Source organism: Ochotona princeps, chromosome 19 (genome assembly GCF_030435755.1).
Source record: "Ochotona princeps isolate mOchPri1 chromosome 19, mOchPri1.hap1, whole genome shotgun sequence".
NCBI lineage: Eukaryota > Metazoa > Chordata > Mammalia > Lagomorpha > Ochotonidae > Ochotona > Ochotona princeps.
The window spans coordinates 6549092-6567569 of NC_080850.1; the positions used below are offsets into that span (position 1 = coordinate 6549092).

An 18478-nucleotide genomic window follows, 5' to 3' on the forward strand; every position below is an offset into this window, starting at 1 on the left:
GAGGACCAGAATGAGGACATTGGGAATCCCTTTTCACCCTTCGCACCAGACCATCAGAAACCCTGAAAGACCCCACACAGTTGCCCCCATGGCCATGCCACGTGGCCTCCAATGACACACATTTTACTCAAGTCTAAGGAGACTTTATCCTAAACATAAGGTCCATGGTCAGAAGCAAGGTCACTACCTTTCATAGAACTCCTGGTCTGAGGGGCCAAGGACGGCAACAGTTTTCCATATCAGAGCACAGGTTCGAGTCCTGCTGCTCTGCTTCGGATCAAGCTCCCTGCTACTGTGCCTGGGAAACAGCAGAAGATGGTCAAGTGCTTGGGTTCTAGCAAATGGAAGATCTCTCTCTCTCTTTCCTCTTTCAAATAAATAAACAAATCTTAAAGAACCAATTACCAAGACTTGAATTTTGTCAGATTCTACCAGCATCCATAGGCTCTGCCCTGGAACCCCACCTCCCCAGCTAGCACAACACCCCAACCTGGCCCCAAACCCTCCCATTCTGAGTCCTGCCCTGCTTTCTGGCAGCCTGGTTTCCCACAGACAGAAAGTAAGGCGTTCAACTCTCAGGCTTAGGGGAATCAACCTTGGAGGCAAGGGGTGCCTTCTGATCCTCACTCGAACCCCAAGCTGCAGAGTCCTGCCCTAGGCTTTGCAGGGTCCCACCTCATGGTCCAGCGCTGTTGATTCGTCCCAGAGCAAGCAGGGGCAGCTGATGGAAACCTCCCCATTGGCCCCTTGCCTGCCAGACACCCCAATCTAAGCTCCCCCAGTCTTTCAGCTAGCTGTCACAATCCCCAACCTGGAGCCCAGGCCTGGAGCAGCTCAGCCTCATGGTTCCCATTGTGCACAGGGAGACCTTTTCGCAGAACACCAAGGTCAGGAGCCCCAGGAACACCCTGCACCTGCCACCAAAGGGCCACCCAGCTCAGCCAGGCCAAGGGGCCCTGTGCCTCGAGTCTGCCGTCCAACAAAGACCTCATGTTCTCTAGCCGCCACTCTGAGATGCCAGACACCAGGACTCTGCAGGGATCCTGTGCTGCCTGAAGTTCTGAGACCACAGCTTATAAAAGGACACCATTCTAACTCCGTGAACATTACGCATCTAGAGCTACACAGCTTTCAGCCAGAACCAGCCCCAAGAGAGGATGGGGGAGCTGGTCCCTGAGGTTCTCCAGGTGGCCCCTCCCCGAGGGCAAGGCAGGTCTCCCCACCCCATCTTTCTCCTGCCCCGAGTGGCCACATAAATCACCCTCCCAATAATATTTGTATTGATCATCTAGATTGGAAGCCTCAGTTGGTTCCATTGTCTCACTTCCTCTCCCAGGGCTCACAGATGGGGTCCCTTGGCCTCATCTGTGTTTCTAATGTGCCATTTAAATGGAGCAGCCCTAAGGCCTTCACGTTGCTCTGGGTGTGCAGCGTTGAGGAACATGTTCCTTAAAAGAGTGTGATGACTGACCAGCAGGTGTGGCACTCGACAGGCTAGCTCCCCCGCACCTGCACCCTCCCAGTGGGGGCCATCCCACTGAATCCACATCAGCATTTTGTCCAGTGCCCTCACTAACTCAGGTGCACACTCAGTTCTAAGAAGCAAGGCTCTTAGTGCCAGCCTTATGCTTCATGGATGAGAACTTCAGGCCCAGAGATGGCAGAGGGCTCATCTGAAGTCACACAGCAGCCAAGATGCCCTGAGCTCCCAGCCCAGCAGAGGCAAAGTGAGGAGGCCTGCTATGTCCATCCTTCCATCCCGGCGCAAAGCCTTCCCCAGCTCCTGCCTCCCAGCTCTGGTTGGGGACAGATGGTTCAGACTGGAGTGTAACCTCCCCCTCCCCCACCCATCCTTCCCCGCCCTCCATCATCTCCTAGCCTGGAGGGGCCAGCAAGAGCTCCAGGGAACCCCCAACAGGGCAGCTTCTCCCGCTGCGGCCAGCCAGCTGCCCCTTCCCTGGCAGCAAGCGGACAGCAGAGCCCAGGGACAGTCAGCACCTAGGGCAGGCAGCCAGGGCACCGTGGCTGCAGAGGCCATGCAGAGGAAACCAGTGGAGAGCCTGGGAGAGGTAGGGAGGAGGGAAACTGATCAGTGAAGAAGCTGGGGGGGGTCAGAGTCAAAACAAAGAAGGGACAGGGTAAGGGCAGAACAGGGAAGGGAAGAAGGGAGAGAAGAAGGGAGGGGAATGGCGGCCAGGAAGAGTGATGGGCAGGAGGCAGCTGGCCTGGAGGTGCGGGAGGCCAGAACGTGGCCCAGCCCTGCCTGGCCCCTGCGATGATGCAGCTGCCATGCTCAGGCCCTACCATGAGGTCAGTCCCGCCCTGGGGCGGAGGGAAAATAAATGGTGTCTAGAATAAAAGAGCCATGGAATTATTTGTCTTGTTGTCACACATCCTGACGGCGGTAGGCAGGGGCTTACGGACAGGATCACACCAGGAGTGCCAAGGCCTCGTCAAAGACTAGCAGGCCTGCTGCCACCACCATCACCACTGCTGCCACTGGGGCCTGGGCCACCCACAGCCCCACCCCACTCCAGGCCCCTCACTGGTACCTGAGAAGCCAGCCCTGGGCCAGCACAGGTGCCTTCCTGGCCCACGGTGGGAACAGCGCAGCCTGGGTACTTCCTGCCTAGTGATTTTAAAACTGTTGCCTGCATGCTGAGTATTTGTTCAGCTTCTGTCATGGCCACTGCTTCCCCTTCACCCCACCCCCAGCTCAGCTCTGGGAAGCTGTAGTCCTGTTCCACTCGCTGCCTAGGGCCCTTGGAGACATGGAAGGAGCTAAGATGCCTTGCAGAGGCAGCCCGGGGGTGCAGATAAGAGTACCCAACAGCCCAGAGGAGGGCCAGGCAGTTTTTCAGGTCAAGGGCAGGCCAAGGGGACCATGGGGTTGAGAGTGTTTGTGTCTGGCAGGTCACAAGCTTCGGCTTGTCACACAGGCATTCACAGCAAGCAGCACACACACACACACACACAGGCCGGGACAACGTGCACCTGCCAGCAGCATCATCCACAAAGCACAACCCAGCAGCTCCCGCCCTTGGAAATGTCTGAACTTGGGGCTGGTGGAGCACAGGTAGTGCACACCAGGATTAGGGCATCGTTTGGGGAGCCCTAATAGACGCCTGCCTTATAGATAGGCATTCAGCAATGAGACCACTTCCTAGACGGCACTCCCAATGGGCTATCCCAGGCTTCACCATCACAGCCTCAAATCAAGGAAAATGAGGTCCGAGGTTGCACAGCCAGGGGCCCAGCTGGGCTGGGATTTGTACTCCTGGGGCAAGAGGAGGGGTTGGCACATACCATACTTGTCCCCGTCCTCGCCGCGGGCGCTGATCCTGCGGCCCAGGACTTGGATGTGTTTCCCACTGGTCCGGCTGTAGAGCTGGTACAGCCGCAGCTGCTTACGGCTCACATCGTCCCGAGCCCGCGTCTGGTTCTCCACGTGGATGCGGAAGTCCACGTTCTCCTCGGCCGCCAGTACCTGGGCAGGAGAAAAGAGCCACAGTGAGCCATGCTGGGATGCGCCAGGACCTGTGCTGTGAGCAACGAACCAGCCATGTTCACAGTGGGGAGAGAACAGGAGGGCCTCTGGGGCCAGGCTTCAGCCCACACTCATGGGACCTTGGACACCAGCGATGTTCTGCCTCAGATTCACTCCCGGCAAAGCAAGAACATTGGTGGCACCAGTGCACAGACACACACTGAGGCTCCTGGGGAAGCAGGGGGCCTGGAGGGTCTCCTAGGGAGTGTCCACTGGGACTTGTCCCTTGCCAGCCTCCAAGGGGTCCTTGTGCTCACCGCTGCCAACAGGCACCCCCTGAGGCCCTCAGGGAGCAGCCCTCGCCTTATATCTCCCACCTGTCCCCAGGAGGTCTAGTGTGTTTCCATCACATTCTCCAGGAAGCCTTCTCTGGTTTCACCAACTCCCATCTGTCCATCACTTCGTGCCCTGGTGGCACCCTGCTCCACACGCTCCGGCCTACCCTCACTGCCAGCCGATGATTTCTCTACCCGCTTCCTTCTTTCCTTTTTCTTCCTTCCTTCCAATATTTGAGATTTATGTATTTATTTGAAAGTCTGAAAGGGACGGAGAGAGAGAGGAATCTTCTATCCATCCACAGGTTCACGCTCCCAAATACCCACAGCAGGACCAGGCTAAAGTCAGACTCCGAGGGCCCCATACAGATCCCCCACACAGGTAGCAGGAACCCACCCACACTTGAGCCACCACCCGCCACCCCAGAGGCACATCAGCAGGAAACTGGATGGGATGCATGAAGAAGCAGGTGGTCAGGTGGGACAAAGATGGGCATCCCAAGAAACAACCTAACCTGGTGCCCAGGAATGCCCCCACCACAGCCTTACCCGGTTCCCAGGAAAGCTCCCCCCCAGCCTAACCTGGTACCCAGGAATGCCCATTTCTGTCTCTCCACCCTTTGCTCTCCTCACCCCAGCTCCCCCTCCAGGACCCTTCTCTTTATGAGGCAGCCACTACCTCCCCCACTCTTCACACTTCAACCAAGCTTCTTCGTGTTCCTTCCTAGCATCTGTGATCCTGACATCTACTCCGGTGACAGCTCTCAGTCCCCAACAGCCTGCAGTGCACTCTACTGTCTCCGTGACTCTCTCTCCCCTTCTCTCTCTCTCTCTCTTTGGCTGCTGATGTCCCCCAGTAGCTGACAGGGCAGAAATACAAACACCTGTTGAATGAATGGATGCTGCAAAAACCCCTGGAATCTAGTCACCCCATCCATAGCTGGCAGGCTTCCCTATGTCCTGCGGATAGCGTGCCACCCACCCCATCTGGAAACCACAGAGCTGAGCAGTTCCTGAAGCCTGGCTGGGAACAGCATTCTGACTCTCTCAGACCAGCTCTCTGTGGCATCTTGCTGGGCACACAACACCAGGATATGGCCCTGCCCGGCCCGTCACAGAACTTCTGGGACCCTGGCTGCCCGGGTTATTTGTCTCACCCCTCAACTATGGGCTCCCAAGGTCAAGGGTGGCCCACATCTCTGTTCCCAGGCTCACCTGCACCTGTACTCCCACCTGGACCTGGGGCCCACAGGTATTTCAGGAGGTCTATATCCTTTATCCTTCCCAAGCCAGAAGCATCATTCTGCCCCTCAGGCGAGGCGGCTGAGACTCCACTGCTGAATGAACAGGGTCATGGCAAGGTAAGCCCCCACCCCTGCACTTCCCATCTATATGGGGATGTACTGTCTTGCAGAGCCCTTGCCACCATCCCCAAACACACTATAAAGCCATGTGCTAACAGCAGCCTGCCAACCATGGTGATCACAGTCTGGATTTGACCCCTGGCACCCACCTGACTTCCCTTGGGGCTCTCAAGGTCCATACCTGCTGGCTATTTGTCCTGCACAGCCCAGACCCCTGGTCTCCCTCTAACCGTCCCGGGATGACTTCTGGAGTGGCCTGGCGCCGGCCCCTCCCCCAAGGCCAGGCGCCCAGCCTCCCTCTCTGTCCTCCAACTCTCCTCCTGCTCACAGGAGACCTTATCGACCAGAGGTCAAACCAATCTCCTCCCTTCTGGGGCCCCAAGGGGCATGCTCCCGCCCCAGAAACTGCCCTTCCATTAATGATTTTCTCCCTGGCCCACTGGACACAGGCAGCGGGGTAATCCAGGGTCGGAAGGAGCTATCGGGGGGGTCCTTCCCCAGGATGTGGACAGCATGACCCATCTTGCCATCTTCCTAACATTTCAGCCACCTTCCAGGGCCAGACCAGCTCCTCAGGGAGTGGCCTCCACTGGACACAGAGGTGGCAAGAAGTAGCCCCGGGTCAGAGCCAGACCTCTAAGCCACGCCAGCCCTTTCTCTGCACAGCCTGGAGCACCCTGTCGCCACCTGCTTTCAGGGGGCTTCTCTGGAAGCTCTGGCTGGCCCCTATCTCCCAGTACACATCCGATGGCAGTTGCTGATCATCTGCAGACTCCAGCTTGTCCTGTTCATCTCTTTACCCCTGCCAAAGAGGTGATTAGCAGGTGTGTGCCAAATGGCCGTGGCTAACAGTGAAGAGTGAGGGACTCCCGGAAGCCATCATGAGCCTCAGCCCTCACTGCACCCCCAAGCAGAATGCCCCATGGAGGTATCCTGAAGCTCCTGACTGCTGAGCTGTCCTCTAGCTGTCCCCCTCTAAGGCACCTCCTCTAATGCCCCATTCATCCTCATGAGTGAGCCCATTTTGCAGATAAGACCCTTGAGGCCACAGAACTGCAGCAGATGCCAGTTGAGTACAAGGGTCCGCTGCTAGAACCCACTGTCCCTCCTTGCCTGCTAGCCAAGAAGCAGACAAATTACTTAGTCTTTGTGCTGAAGCCAGCGGGCGGAGAGATTGTTTTCAAGGGCTTTCCCTCTGTCTGCCTGCCTAACATCCTGCAGGTGCACGATGATTGAAGTGCTGAAAAGCCGCAGTGAGATTAAGAAAAAAACAAATTGAATGCTGTGACTCTGAATGGCGAGGCGAGAAGGCTGGTACACAAGGGACATGTCCTTCTCCAGAGGGAAGAGGCCTCGGTCACCCCACCGCCTCCCTGCACCCTACCACCAGATCTGAAGACTTCATGTTTTCATCAGAGCATCTTTTCCCACAGCAGGGTGACCTGAGACTCCAACCAGCCTCTTCCTGCCCCCGCCCCAAGAGCTTGCCTCTGCTGTAAAACTTCACTCCCCGTTCCAGGAGCTACCCAGACGCCACCTGGGCACCAGGTGCCCAGGTCTCCAGGCATGGGACCCAGACACGGCGCCCAGGGAGACAGAGCCAGGCTGCCTTCTGCCCACAGCCTCACTGTCGGCCCTCTTCCTGCATGATGCGACACCTCTGCCCTAGCTCCCCCATCCACAGCACGGCATTTCTAGGGCCTAGCCCCACCTAACTCCCAGTCTTCAATTGGGCACTTTGGTGGAAACCTGCTATGGGCTACGAAAAGTGCCAACTTCCAGAGTCCAACCACCGCCAGCCACTCCCCTGGGGCATCCCACAGCCTCCAGCATTCCATAGCGCCTGAAGACGCTGCCCCGGCTGCACAGACCTACTGGAAGCTCTGAGAAGCAGGTGTAGAGGCCTCCTCCTCTTTCCTGGGACACTCCTGCACCTCCCCCCGAGACACAGCACACCACACCTCAACCACATGCACACACCCCATATGACCTGGCATGCTGCTCAGCTCTGTTTCTAATCACTGACTCACTGGATTTCTTTAAACCTCCGTTTTCTCAGCAGCAAAAAGGGATTGTTTAGAATACCGATTTCAGAGAAGGACTGGCACACGGCATCCATGCAGGCACCGGTTCAAGTCCCCACTGCTCCACTTCCAATCCAGCTCCCTGCATATGGCTTGGGAAGGCAACAAAGAATGTCTCAAGTCCTTGGGTGCCTATACCCACATGGAAGAGCCAGAAGAAGCTTCTGGCTCCTGGCTTCAGATCAGCTCAGCTCTGGCCATTGCAGCATCTAGGGAGCAAACCAATGAAGGACTCGTTCTCTCTCCTTCTCTCTGCAAATTTGCCTTTCAAATAAAAAGAACTAAATATTTTTAAGAAAAGAACATTTCTGGGCCCGGAGCGGTAGCCTTGCATGCACCAAGATCCCATATGGGCATTGGTTCTAATCCCGCAGCCCCACATCCCATCCAGCTCCCTGCTTGTGGCCTGGGAAAGCAGTCAAGGACAGCCCAAACCCTTGGGATGCTGCACCTGCATGGGAGACCCAAAGGAGGCTCCAGGCTCCTGGCTTCAGATCGGCTCAGCTCCAGCAATTGCGGTCACTTGGGGAGTAAATCAGTGGATGGAAGATCTTCCTCTCTGTCTCTCCTTCTCTCGGTATTTCTGACTTTCCAATAAAAATAAATAAATGTTTTTTTTAAAATGTACTGAATATTATTTTTTAAAATTTTTTAAAATAAAGGAACATTTATTTCAGAGAAAAGATGCTATGGGCAACAATAGCCACTCCTTTGTTTCTCCTTTCCTGAGAAAACAGGAAGCGGCACATTTCGGAGATAATAAGCAATCCCAATAAGATTGGGATACAGCAGCCGCGCACTGCTCTGAGTCGCATCCTGAAATCTCGGTCCTCACCCCGTCCCTGGCATGTCAGCTTCCCACTGCCCAGTGTTCTCATACTGTATGCAGCATCCGCCCACATGTCATCAGGGTCGCTGAACTGACGGAGAATGTGGGTCCTTTCAGCACTGCACTTGCTTCCCAACATCTACCATGGGTCTGAGCATATCTGCCCCTAGGTAAGGGAATACAATCCAATTCCAGGATGGGCTGAGGACACCAGCCACGGGAAGAAAGAATGTGAATGTTAACCAGGAAAAGGCCTGGAGGCCTGGCACTCTCCCCCAAGATAAGAGGATGGTGGGGTCCACTGCTCACTCCTGCCCAAGTCTCCGATTCTTGAGGTCTCAGGCAATCCGTGCCTGGCTCGGGGCAACGTGCCCAGAAAGGGAGGATTTGGATGGCCCCAAGAGGGGCAGCCTACAGACTTCCAGCACATTCCACCGCTCCTGCCCCCCACCCCTGCCTTCTGCAGAGGAGGCAACAGTGATTTCCTAAGACCTCTTCCACCACTCCAGAACCATCCCTGGGAAAGGCACACCCGCCTCTCTACTCCGAAATGCAGATCCCCAGGTGTTCCTCCCACAGCGGCCTGGGTCGGGTGCCAAGGCCACTACCAGTCACAGGGACCCTGGGATACCATCACCGTCAACACCAGGCACCCATACACCTGCCAGGTCTTCCTGCAGGTGACAAAGGGTGACCCACAGAGGCTAAGGAGCCCACCTGCATCCCAGGGAGGGGGACAGAGCCGAGACGTGAGCCCAACTTTGTCTCTGTGGCCTGAGAACCTTGGCCAACAGGCAGTCCTGCGCAGGACGAGAGGAGCATGCCATAACCGGGGCTTGGCTATGATGAGTGCCCCACCCTGCCATCAGCCCAGGCCTCTGGCCCCTCCCCTGTCACACTCCCCACACCCAACTCAACCAGGACCAACTTCCAGCTGCCACAAAGGGCCCTTCCCCAACCCCCAGCCTGTCCATTAAGCTCCCAGGGTTATCAATGTATTGATTGGCAGGGTTGAGCCATCAGCTGGGAGGGGCCCTGTGGGGTGGGGGTGGGGCCCAGGTCGGCCTCCCTCTGCCCATACATCAGCCTCCTCCATACAGATCGTCAATAGGGGTATCAACCCTGGAGCCAGCCTGGGGGTGGGAACCAGTGAAGACCCCCTGCTCTTCGTTCTGCCTCCCTTTCCCCTCTGGGCTAAGCCCTGGTCCCAGCTCCTGGGTGGGCCTGCATGGGCAGAGCAGGCCTTCCTCCCTGTAAGACATCAATCCCGTCCTGTATTCTATCTGGCATTCAGTGCCCACCACGGCCTTCTCCATCACCTTCATTCCTGCACTTGTCACTGCAGCCACTCACGTGGGCAAGGCTGCCTGAGCACACAGGGCTGCTCCCTGCTTCCAGGTGTGAGCCTGGAGCAGTTTTCACTCATACACACACACACACGTATGCACACTGGCTCACAGAGCCCTTTTCACCAGGATCGCTCCTACTTCCTAACTCAATGCAACATCTTTACTGGCAAGATTCTCTTACATTGGAGCCTGGTTTCAGGGCTTTTGTTTAAAAAGAAAGTTTATTTGAAATACAGAGCAAGGGCCCGGCACGGTGGCCCTTGAATGCACCGCAATCCCATATGGGCACCAGTTCTAATCCCGGCGGTCCCGCTTCCCATCCAGCTCCCTGCTTGTGGCCTGGGAAAGCAGTCGAGGATGGCCCAAAGCCTTGGGGCCATGCACCCGTGTGGGAGACCCGGAAGAGGCCACAGGCTCCTGGTTTCAGATCGGCACAGCACCAGCCGTTGCAGTCACTTGGGGAATGAATTATCAGGCAGATCTTCCTCTCTGTCTCTCCTCCTCTCTGTATATCTGACTTTGCAATAAAAATAAATAAATCTTTAAAAAAAGGAAGTAAGAGCAAGATGGAAGAATGAGAGAGAGGGAGAGACTGATCTGCCATCTGCTGATTCACTTCCCCAGTACCTACAACCACTAAATCGAAGCCAAGCCAGAGCCAGAAGGCAGCAGTCAACTCCTTGGCTCCCTGGTGGGTGGCAAGAGCCAGGCACTGGAGCTGCCTTCTCAGGTGTATTAGCAAAGGACCGAGTTAGAAGCAGGGCAGGCAGGACTTAAAGCAGCACTTGGTATGTCATGCAGATGGAAATTTAACCTACCACATGCTAACAGAAGGACAGAGAGACAGAGACCTAAGGGAGACAAACAGAAATCTTCCATCTTCTCCAAATGTCCACATCAGCTGGGGCTGGGCCAGGCTAAAGACAAGGGCTGGGAATTCCATCCAGTGTGCCCTGTGGATGTGAAGGCCCAAGCACTTGCATGAGCCTCCCCTGCTGCCTCCCAGGGAGCGCGTTAACAGGCAGCTGGATGTGAAGCAGAGGCGGGACTGCATGCCAGATGCTCCCATATGGGGTGCAGAAGTCCCAGGCGACAGCTTAGCCCTCTCACTACACCCCTGCCCCTAAACCCTTCAAGATGCCTCATCTGAGCATCCCAAGTCCTTAAGTTCTGGCTCCCCAACACTTACTCTCAGTTTCTTAAGTCCCCATCAATGACAAAGAAACCGGCCCACCCAGCACCAGGAGATGGGCCAAGTGGGGGTTCCAACTGGGTCCTCAGCCCCTAGGAGCCCTCCACTTCATGCCCTCCATTCGTTGGCTGCCAGGATGCTACGAGCAGAGGACAGGCAGGTTACAACACACCCTGAGTCTGAGGCCTAACTGCAGCTCACACACACCTAACGCACAGAAGTCAGGCTAGGTTCTTACCAGTGGACCATTCTTCTTCACCCTACAGCACCCGAGATGTGACTTCCTGCCTGGTGCCCAGATGAACAACGAGCTGCAATGGAGGCTCAGCCCTTTCCACCCCACAGCTGTGACCAAGGGACTGGAACCAGAGCCCGAGTTTCCATCTGTCCACCTGAAATCTAATGGAATGCCCAGTATCAGAGACGGCAACAGCATCATGGGACTTCAGAAGACAGCATGGGACAGGAGAGGGTAGAAAATTAAGCTGCCAGAACCAGTGGAGTGGTACAGCCGATGAAGCTGCCGCTTGGGGCACTGGCATCTGGTATCAGAGAGCTGGATTGAGCCCTGGCTGCTCTGCTTCCCACCCAGCGCCATGCTGATGCACCTGGGACACAGCAGAAGATGGCCCAAGTGCTTGGGCCCCTGCCACCCACATGGCAGACCCAGATAGAGCTGCAGGTTTTTGGCTTTGTCCTGGCCCAACCCTGGTGACTATGGCTATTTAGGGAAAGTGAACCAGTGGATGGAAGATCTCTCTCTCTCTCTCTCTCTCTCTCTCTCTCTCTCTGTAAAGATTTATTTATTTTTATTGGAAAGGCAGATTTACAGAGAGAAGCAAAGACAGAGAATGATCTTCTGTCCACTGGTTCGCTCCCCAAGTGGCCACAACAGTCAGAGCTGAATTGATCTGAAGCCAGGAGCCTGGAGATTCTCCCAGGTCTCCCACGCGGGTGCAGGGTCCCAAGGCTTTGGGCCATTCTCAACTGCTTTCCCAGGCCACAAGCAGGGAGCTGGATGAGAAGTGGAGCAGCCAGGACATGAACCAGCACCCATATGGGATCCTGGTGCTAGCAAGGTGAGGACTTTAGCCACTAGTCTTCACTGACTCCCACCCACCGGTCTAAGGAGTGGTATCATCTTTATTTCACACGTTATATGGAAGCAGAGACTCAGAGAGGTCAAGGGCCTTGCCCAAGGCCACACAGCCAGCAATGCTGAGACGGCGATTATCTATTCTTAACTGTGATTGGTGGAGGAATGTGTCCCTCCCAGCTTTCTCCAGCACTGTGCTGTATGCTAAGCAGTTAACATGCACACAGCGCACAACTGATCAAGCTATTACTAGGACTCCACTATTTATTGTGTGTTAGCCACTGTGCTGGCTTGTCCATGCACAATATCCCGTTTATTCTCATCATAATCCTCAAGAAGGAGGCATTTCTTATGATCCCACTTAACAGATGTGGAAAATCGAGGCCCAGGGGCTTCAGGCTAAGGGATTTGGGCCAAGCAGCTGCTAAGCAACACAGCCAGAAGTCAAACCTGAACTTCTCCAACCCCAACGTGGCTTGGCTGCCGACACTCAGGTGGGTGAGCCATGGCACAGCCCGACCTAGAACCCAGGGATGCTGTCAGTCTTTCTGCTCAGAGGCCCCTGGGACGCTTGGCTTTGGACCTGCCCTTGTCACGGCAGCATCTTCCAAGGGCGTGCAGCGAAGCAAAGGGTCGCCAGCAAGTGTGACAAAGGCCCAAGGGGTCCACAAATCCCCGTGCTCAAATGCCAAGTGCAGACAGGAGGGCTGAGTCCTCTCTAGGGCCAGCCCCTCACCCTGCTCCCAGCCCTGCACGCGGTGACCTTTCCCTCCATGCTCTGTGCAGGGGAGGGGAGAGGCCTGGGACGAGGGGTACACAGAACAAGTTCAGCCACAGTAGGAAGAGGTGACAGAGCCCCAAGAAAGGACAGGGAGCTGGGGCGAGGCACCTCCCAAGGTCAGAGACACAGGGGTTGGAGCTAGAAGAGCAAGTAAGAGGTCCCAGCCATGCACTTCCCCTTTGAAAGCAGGGACCACCTTGTTGGTTTTTGCAGGTTTCCCACATGCAGAGGTGTGCAGTCACCTGCCGAGGACACCCAGGCGAGGGAAGGCGCAGCCAAAAGTCTGAAGCTAACTGGCTTCCCGAGGCTCCTCCTTCAGCCTTCCCATAACTCCACAGCTGGCTCTTGCTGTGTGAGCAACAGCAACCAAAGCTACTGCTGCGTGCCTCCGGACCTCCTGTGTACAGCTCAGACGGCCCTAATTCCAAGGCTGCCTGTGGGGCGTGGCCAGGAGAGGCACCCAGGATACACAGAATGCAACACCCAGCAGCCACTGCAACCACCCCATGCTCGTCTTGTCTGGCCTGGTGAGCCTGCACCCCACTTTGCCATGCCCACAACCTTCCTTCAGAGAATGTGGGTCTCTCCCAGGAGGGTCCCAGGATCCCCAGGATTGCTCCCCAGTGGGTGGAGGCTGCACCTGCAACCCTTCCATCCAAGTGCCCCAAGCCTGCTGACACCAGCCGTGCCAAGCACAAGAAATTCTAAAAATCCACCTCTTTATCTGCAAGCGGAGTGGGTGACACTCCTGAGCTGAAATGCTGGCTGGGCACCTGCCCCTCCTCCACACTGGGCCAGAGGCCCTCCCCAGATGCCCATCCCTAATGTGGGGACCCTCTTGGGTCACTAGATTCCCAGGAAGAGCAAGACCTGCAGAGTCCAGGCACCGATTCTCTCACACATACACACTCACAGGAACCCAAACAGGCCTCTGGCTGCGGCCCCCAAGCACGCTTCTTGGGACCCTGTATCACCACCAGTGTTTGTAGAGCTCACATCCAGAGTCTCTGAATAAACTCCTCTCTTCAACTTGTCCATCTGTGAAATAGGAACATTACGCCCACCTCCTCCATCAGCCTCCTTTGGCACACCTGGAAGAATGAAGCCAGCTTCCGGCGGCTGCTTTGCAATTCCCACCAAGAAGCCTTCAGAAAGTCACTCCCCACCTCCCAGCAGTCTTAGCTTCCTTGCCTGTGAAATGGGCAGAACACATACCCAGTCTTATTACACTTCACAGCACTGGGAGCCAAGGAGGAGACTAAACAAACTCCCACTGACCCGGCCCCTCCTCTACACTACGTGTGCTCTTAGAGGCCAGACAGGGCTCGCTCCCAAGGCCACCAAGAGGCAGGCTCCCAGCAGCTACAGGCTGAGGGCACACCTCCAGGTGCAGACCAGTGAAAAAGTGCTCCTTAGTGGCTAAACTTCCTTGCATGTGCTAGGATCCTGTATGGGCACCGGTTCATATCCCGGCTGCTCCACTTCCCATCTAGCTCCCTGCTTGTGGTCTGGGAAGGCAGTTGAGGACGGGCCAAAGCTTTGGGACCCTGCACCCACGTGAGAGACCCAGAAGAGGCTCCTGGCTTCAGATCAGCTCCGCTCTGGCTGTGTGGCCACTTGGGGAGTGAACCAGCAGATAGAAGATCTGTCTCTCCTTCTCTCTGTGAATCTGACTTTCCAATAAAAATAACTAAATCTTAAGGGGGAAAAAAAGAGAAAGAAAAAAAGAAGCCACAAGGATGTCCAATAGGACTGCTTCCTGCCGCTTTCTCCTCCCCAGTGGACACTGTGTAGGAGGAGTCCTTGGTCCAAAGGGGGCAAACTTCCAAACTTGAACATGTCCTGCAGAGACTTGAGGAAGCAACCCAGAGGGAGGAACAAGGGGTGGGTGGGAATAAGTCCCCCACCCCCCCCAACTCCTGGCCCGGCCTGTCTGTCTGGGGCAGGCCAGGACCTAGCGGAGCCTGGCGGCACGAACAATGTCAGGCAGGTGCCGGCCAGGCCCGTGTGAAAGGCCCAGCCCGGTGTCATTGTCAGAGCTCAGCCAAGTGCAGAAAAGCAATTTAGCGGTCACGCCGCCTGCTCCCCGCGGAAATTTTTAAAATTCTTCCGATTTGAGCTATCCACGGTGTCCCGAGTCGTGCGGAGAAGGGATGAAGGGATTTTATTAAACTCCCAGCTTCCCGCTTCCCCAGGGTGGTCAGTGGGTGAGGGCGGGGCTCACCATGCTGGGGGGCTGGGAGACAGGGTCAGGCATTGAATGTGCTCAAGGAAACGTGGCCAGGGCGGGGGCAGGGACCTTTTCCGGGTCTGGAGCGGGTATGGGGGGCGGGGAGGGCAGGCAAAAAGAGGGATGCTGATAGACAGGGGGAGGGGAGGTGCCCAAAAATGTCCTTACTGAGACAGGATCTGACTCGGCCAACACTGAGGTGGGGGAGGGTAGAGTGACAAGGTCAGGTTCCTTCCTGGGTGGGCAAGAATTCTCCCACTCACTCCTAGCAGGTACCCCTTTGACAACACGGCCACCTGCTCCACACAGGATGGAACCCAGGCTGGCAGGAAGCCACAGACACAGGCAGACAGAGCAAAAACTCCCCTCCCTAGACCCTGCCTGCACCCAAGGGGCTCCAAATGACACACTATGACATGCCTTGCCCAGGACAGAACTGTTCCCAGCAGGGACCCACCAGCACCCATCTTGGCAGAGAAAGGACCGTTGATTCCTTCAGGCTACCAACACCACAAGCCCTCTGCCACCATCTCCTTGCCCCAAAGCACCCTGGGAGTGTGAATGGGGACCTGAGTCTTGCCAACCTTGTTTGTCACGCTCCCAAGCTAACAATTCTTGATCTTGGAGGCCTTACTTTAGACAATCTTTTGAAGAGCTGAGAACTGCCTTCCAGACACAGCCCACAGGGATAGCAATTTCAGTGCAATGTCTCAGGTGCACATACACACACACAGTCCCCTCCATAATCCCATCTTTAAATACTGAGGATGCAGGGGTTCTGGGTTAAAGCCATCAGCTCTGAGGCCAGAGAGGACAAAAGGGCACAGAGAGTGGGGGAGACAGCTCCTCTACCTGCTGCAAGGCTAACCCTTGTCCTCACCCAGGTAGGACCACCGGGCTCTCTCCCAAGATGCCGCAGGCTGGGGGGGGTGAGGTTTGGGAGGGGATGGGGGGGATGGGGATGCAGAGGTCAGACTATCCCCCCCACCCCCGCACTTCCCTGGACTCACCTCCAGAGCCACCTCCTGGGAGCAGCCAGAGGTCTGTGCAATAAGGTCCAGAGACCCCATGCACCCCCAGGCTCATTTCTTCAGCTTCCATCCCATGCTACCCACTCTGGGAACGAGCTTTTCTCTTCAACTCCCTCCCCCTCAAACTCAACCAGGGCCCGTGGATGGTCAAAAAGGCAGGACCCCCCCCCCCCCAGTGGACATGCTGGGACCTCACACTGGCTCTGCACTCAACTGCGGCCCAGGCAGAACATGCCTGGCACTGGCCCCGCTGCCTCTGACACCAACCCACCCCCACCCCCAAGGGGGCCACAGCTGCTTTGGCAAACAGCCAGCATTAAGTTACTAACTCTGGGTTGTATTGATTCAAGGAGTCATCAGGGACCCAGCCAGGCCAACACGGAGGAGAGAACCCATCGGTTGGTCCATCCACTTGCCCTTCCAGCCTGCTACACTAGGTGTGGAGACTAGCAAGGGGAGGGAGGGAGAGGGAGACTGGAAACCCACCCCCTCACAGACACTGGGTCTCCACCTCCTTCCACTTGCTCCAGCTCCTCCTTGTGCTAGGACACTAGGACAAACACCTTGCCAGGGCTCCAGGGCCCAAAAGGCCATGGGGTGAGCATCTTCCCTAACCCGGGGAGGACAGCTGCTCGCTGCCAGAAGGTGGAAGAGGCCCAGGCAGGGGCTCAGCCTCGGACCCTGCCTCTCCGGTGCAGCTCCAGGTGGGTGGGGGTCAGGGTCTTCCTCTTGCCTTTGCCCACCCCTCAGCACCACCATGCCGCGGCAGCCCTGGTCTGGTTCTAATCGCGGCTGACTTCAGCTCCCTCTCTCCCTCTGCTCTCCCTCCCACCACCCTCCTCCTCCTCCCCCCCCCCCCCGCCCCTTCATTTCCACGGCTTTGGAAGCCTGCGCGTTCCAACTGTCTGCGTGCCAAGACCTTGCCGAGTCTGAAAGCTGCTGAAGTAACAGATCAGATTTTAGCAAGTGCTTTCCAGGCTGAGCGCCAAGCCCTCCTCTGATTCACGGCGAGCGCGAGCGAAGAGGGAGCAGGCGGGGAAGTAGGGCTGCACCACCTCGGCGAGGGCGTACGCAGCGCGGCCCGCACAAGTGGGCGCAGAAGCGGCCCTGGGCCCTAGCACCCCGTGTCTCTCCGCGCCTCCCGCCTGTGCGACTCTCTCTCTCTCTCTCTCTCTCTCTCTCTCTCTCTCTCTCTCTCTCTCTCTTTCTCCTCCAAACGCCTTCGAAACCACAGAGTAATTTACAACTGAATCTCCCTCCCCGGACTCGAAATCCACTCGGCTTGAGACAAGCCTTTTTGTTAGGAAGAACGAGCGGTGATGTGAAGCGAGGGTTAAGTGGAGAAGCCCCGTCCCCACCGCCCCAGGTCCCAACCAACTCCAGCGGCTGCGGGCAGCGGGCTCAGGGCCCCCCCGCACATCGCCGCGACTGGGAGCGGTGGGCGCGCGAGTGGAATCTCCTCCCAGCCCACTCTGGCCCGAGCCCCTTGCCCTTAGCCAGATCTGACCGGTGCAGGGGCATGGTGCGTGCGCGGAGCCGCCCTTCTGCGCCCTGGGAACAGGTGCACTGGGCTCGGCGCCCAGGAGGGGTGGGGCCCAGGGAGGGGGCGCGGCCCGGGAGAGTGGGGTCGACTGGTACGGCGAGGCAGGGGCGAGTGCCCACGTACCTGTACCTGGAAGCACAGCAACAGGAAGTGTAAACACCTGGAAGAGAGAAAGAGCGGTCAGTGGGACTCGAGGGAGGCGGCGCGCGGACAGACGGACGCGCATCCCCGAAAGTCAGGGCGGGTAGGTCGAGCCACAGGCACATACGACCAGGCAGGGTGGGTAACCCCGCGTGCGGGCGCTTACAGGCAAGTGCAGGCGGAGGGCGCAGAATACATCGCTGGGCGGGGGAGGCGGCGGCTCCTAGCCCAGCCTGCACATGTCCGCTCAGCGCGGCCGGGACCGGGCGCCTCCGCCGCCGCCGCCGCCGCCGCCGCTGCTCTCTCCTCGCCGGCTGCTGCTGCAGACTCTGCTGCTCCGGGGCGCTCCGCGGCGCGCCCTGCGGCATCAGCGCCCCGCGCGGCTCCTCCCGAGCGCTGCGCCCTACGGGCTGGCGCGGAGGGCTGCGGGGCGGGCCGCCTCCGTGGCAGGAGGCTGCCCGGCCGGTGCGGGGGAAACTGGTTCAGCGCTGGCCGGCCGGTCGGCCGGGCGTCCGCGGTGAGGCTGGCTGTCTGGTCGGCTCACTCCAAAGACTGCATGCGCGGCGGGACTAGGCAGTCAGGGCGCGCTCTCTGGCCGGGGCGCGGGGCTGCGCGGAGCCAGGGGTCAGCGCTCCAGGACCGGGGCGCGCGGCTGCAGCACGAACGCGTCACGGCCGCTCCGTCTGGGAGTCCGCCGGCTCATGTCTCCTCCTCCGCGTCTCTCCGGCCGTGCGCATCGCCGCCTCCCACCACTGGCGGCGGCCGGGGCGTTTTCTACGCGCGGGCGGCGAGGGGGCGGGGGGCCGGGGGCGGGCCCGGGCCCGAGCCGGCACAATGAGGATGCGGGGCCCGGGGGCTCCCCCCTCGGGGCGCGGCCGGACGGGCGCTCAGCTCGCCTGGGTGCGCCGCGCCCACATCAAAGGCGGCCCTGCCCGCTTGCCTGCCTGCTGCGGCCTCTCCACCGCCTCCGCCGCCTCCTCCTCCTCCTGGCGGCTCCGGTTGGAAGGGGGGCGATC

General features: G+C 57.8%; 1 protein-coding gene across 1 annotated transcript in view; it reads right to left on the minus strand.

Moving 5' to 3' along the window:
* The window catches only part of FGF18 (fibroblast growth factor 18), a 33277-nt gene extending 15003 nt beyond the window's left edge, over positions 1-18274 (minus strand). Inside the window, exons 1-3 of the mRNA XM_004587429.2 lie at positions 17629-18274; positions 17445-17481; positions 3307-3487 (exon numbers count right to left, since the gene is read on the minus strand). Coding sequence (XP_004587486.1) covers positions 3307-3487; positions 17445-17481; positions 17629-17660 — 250 coding nt within the window. The 5' untranslated portion in view covers positions 17661-18274. The remainder of the gene's footprint in view (positions 1-3306; positions 3488-17444; positions 17482-17628) is intronic.
* Between the last annotated feature and the right edge of the window lie 204 nt (positions 18275-18478).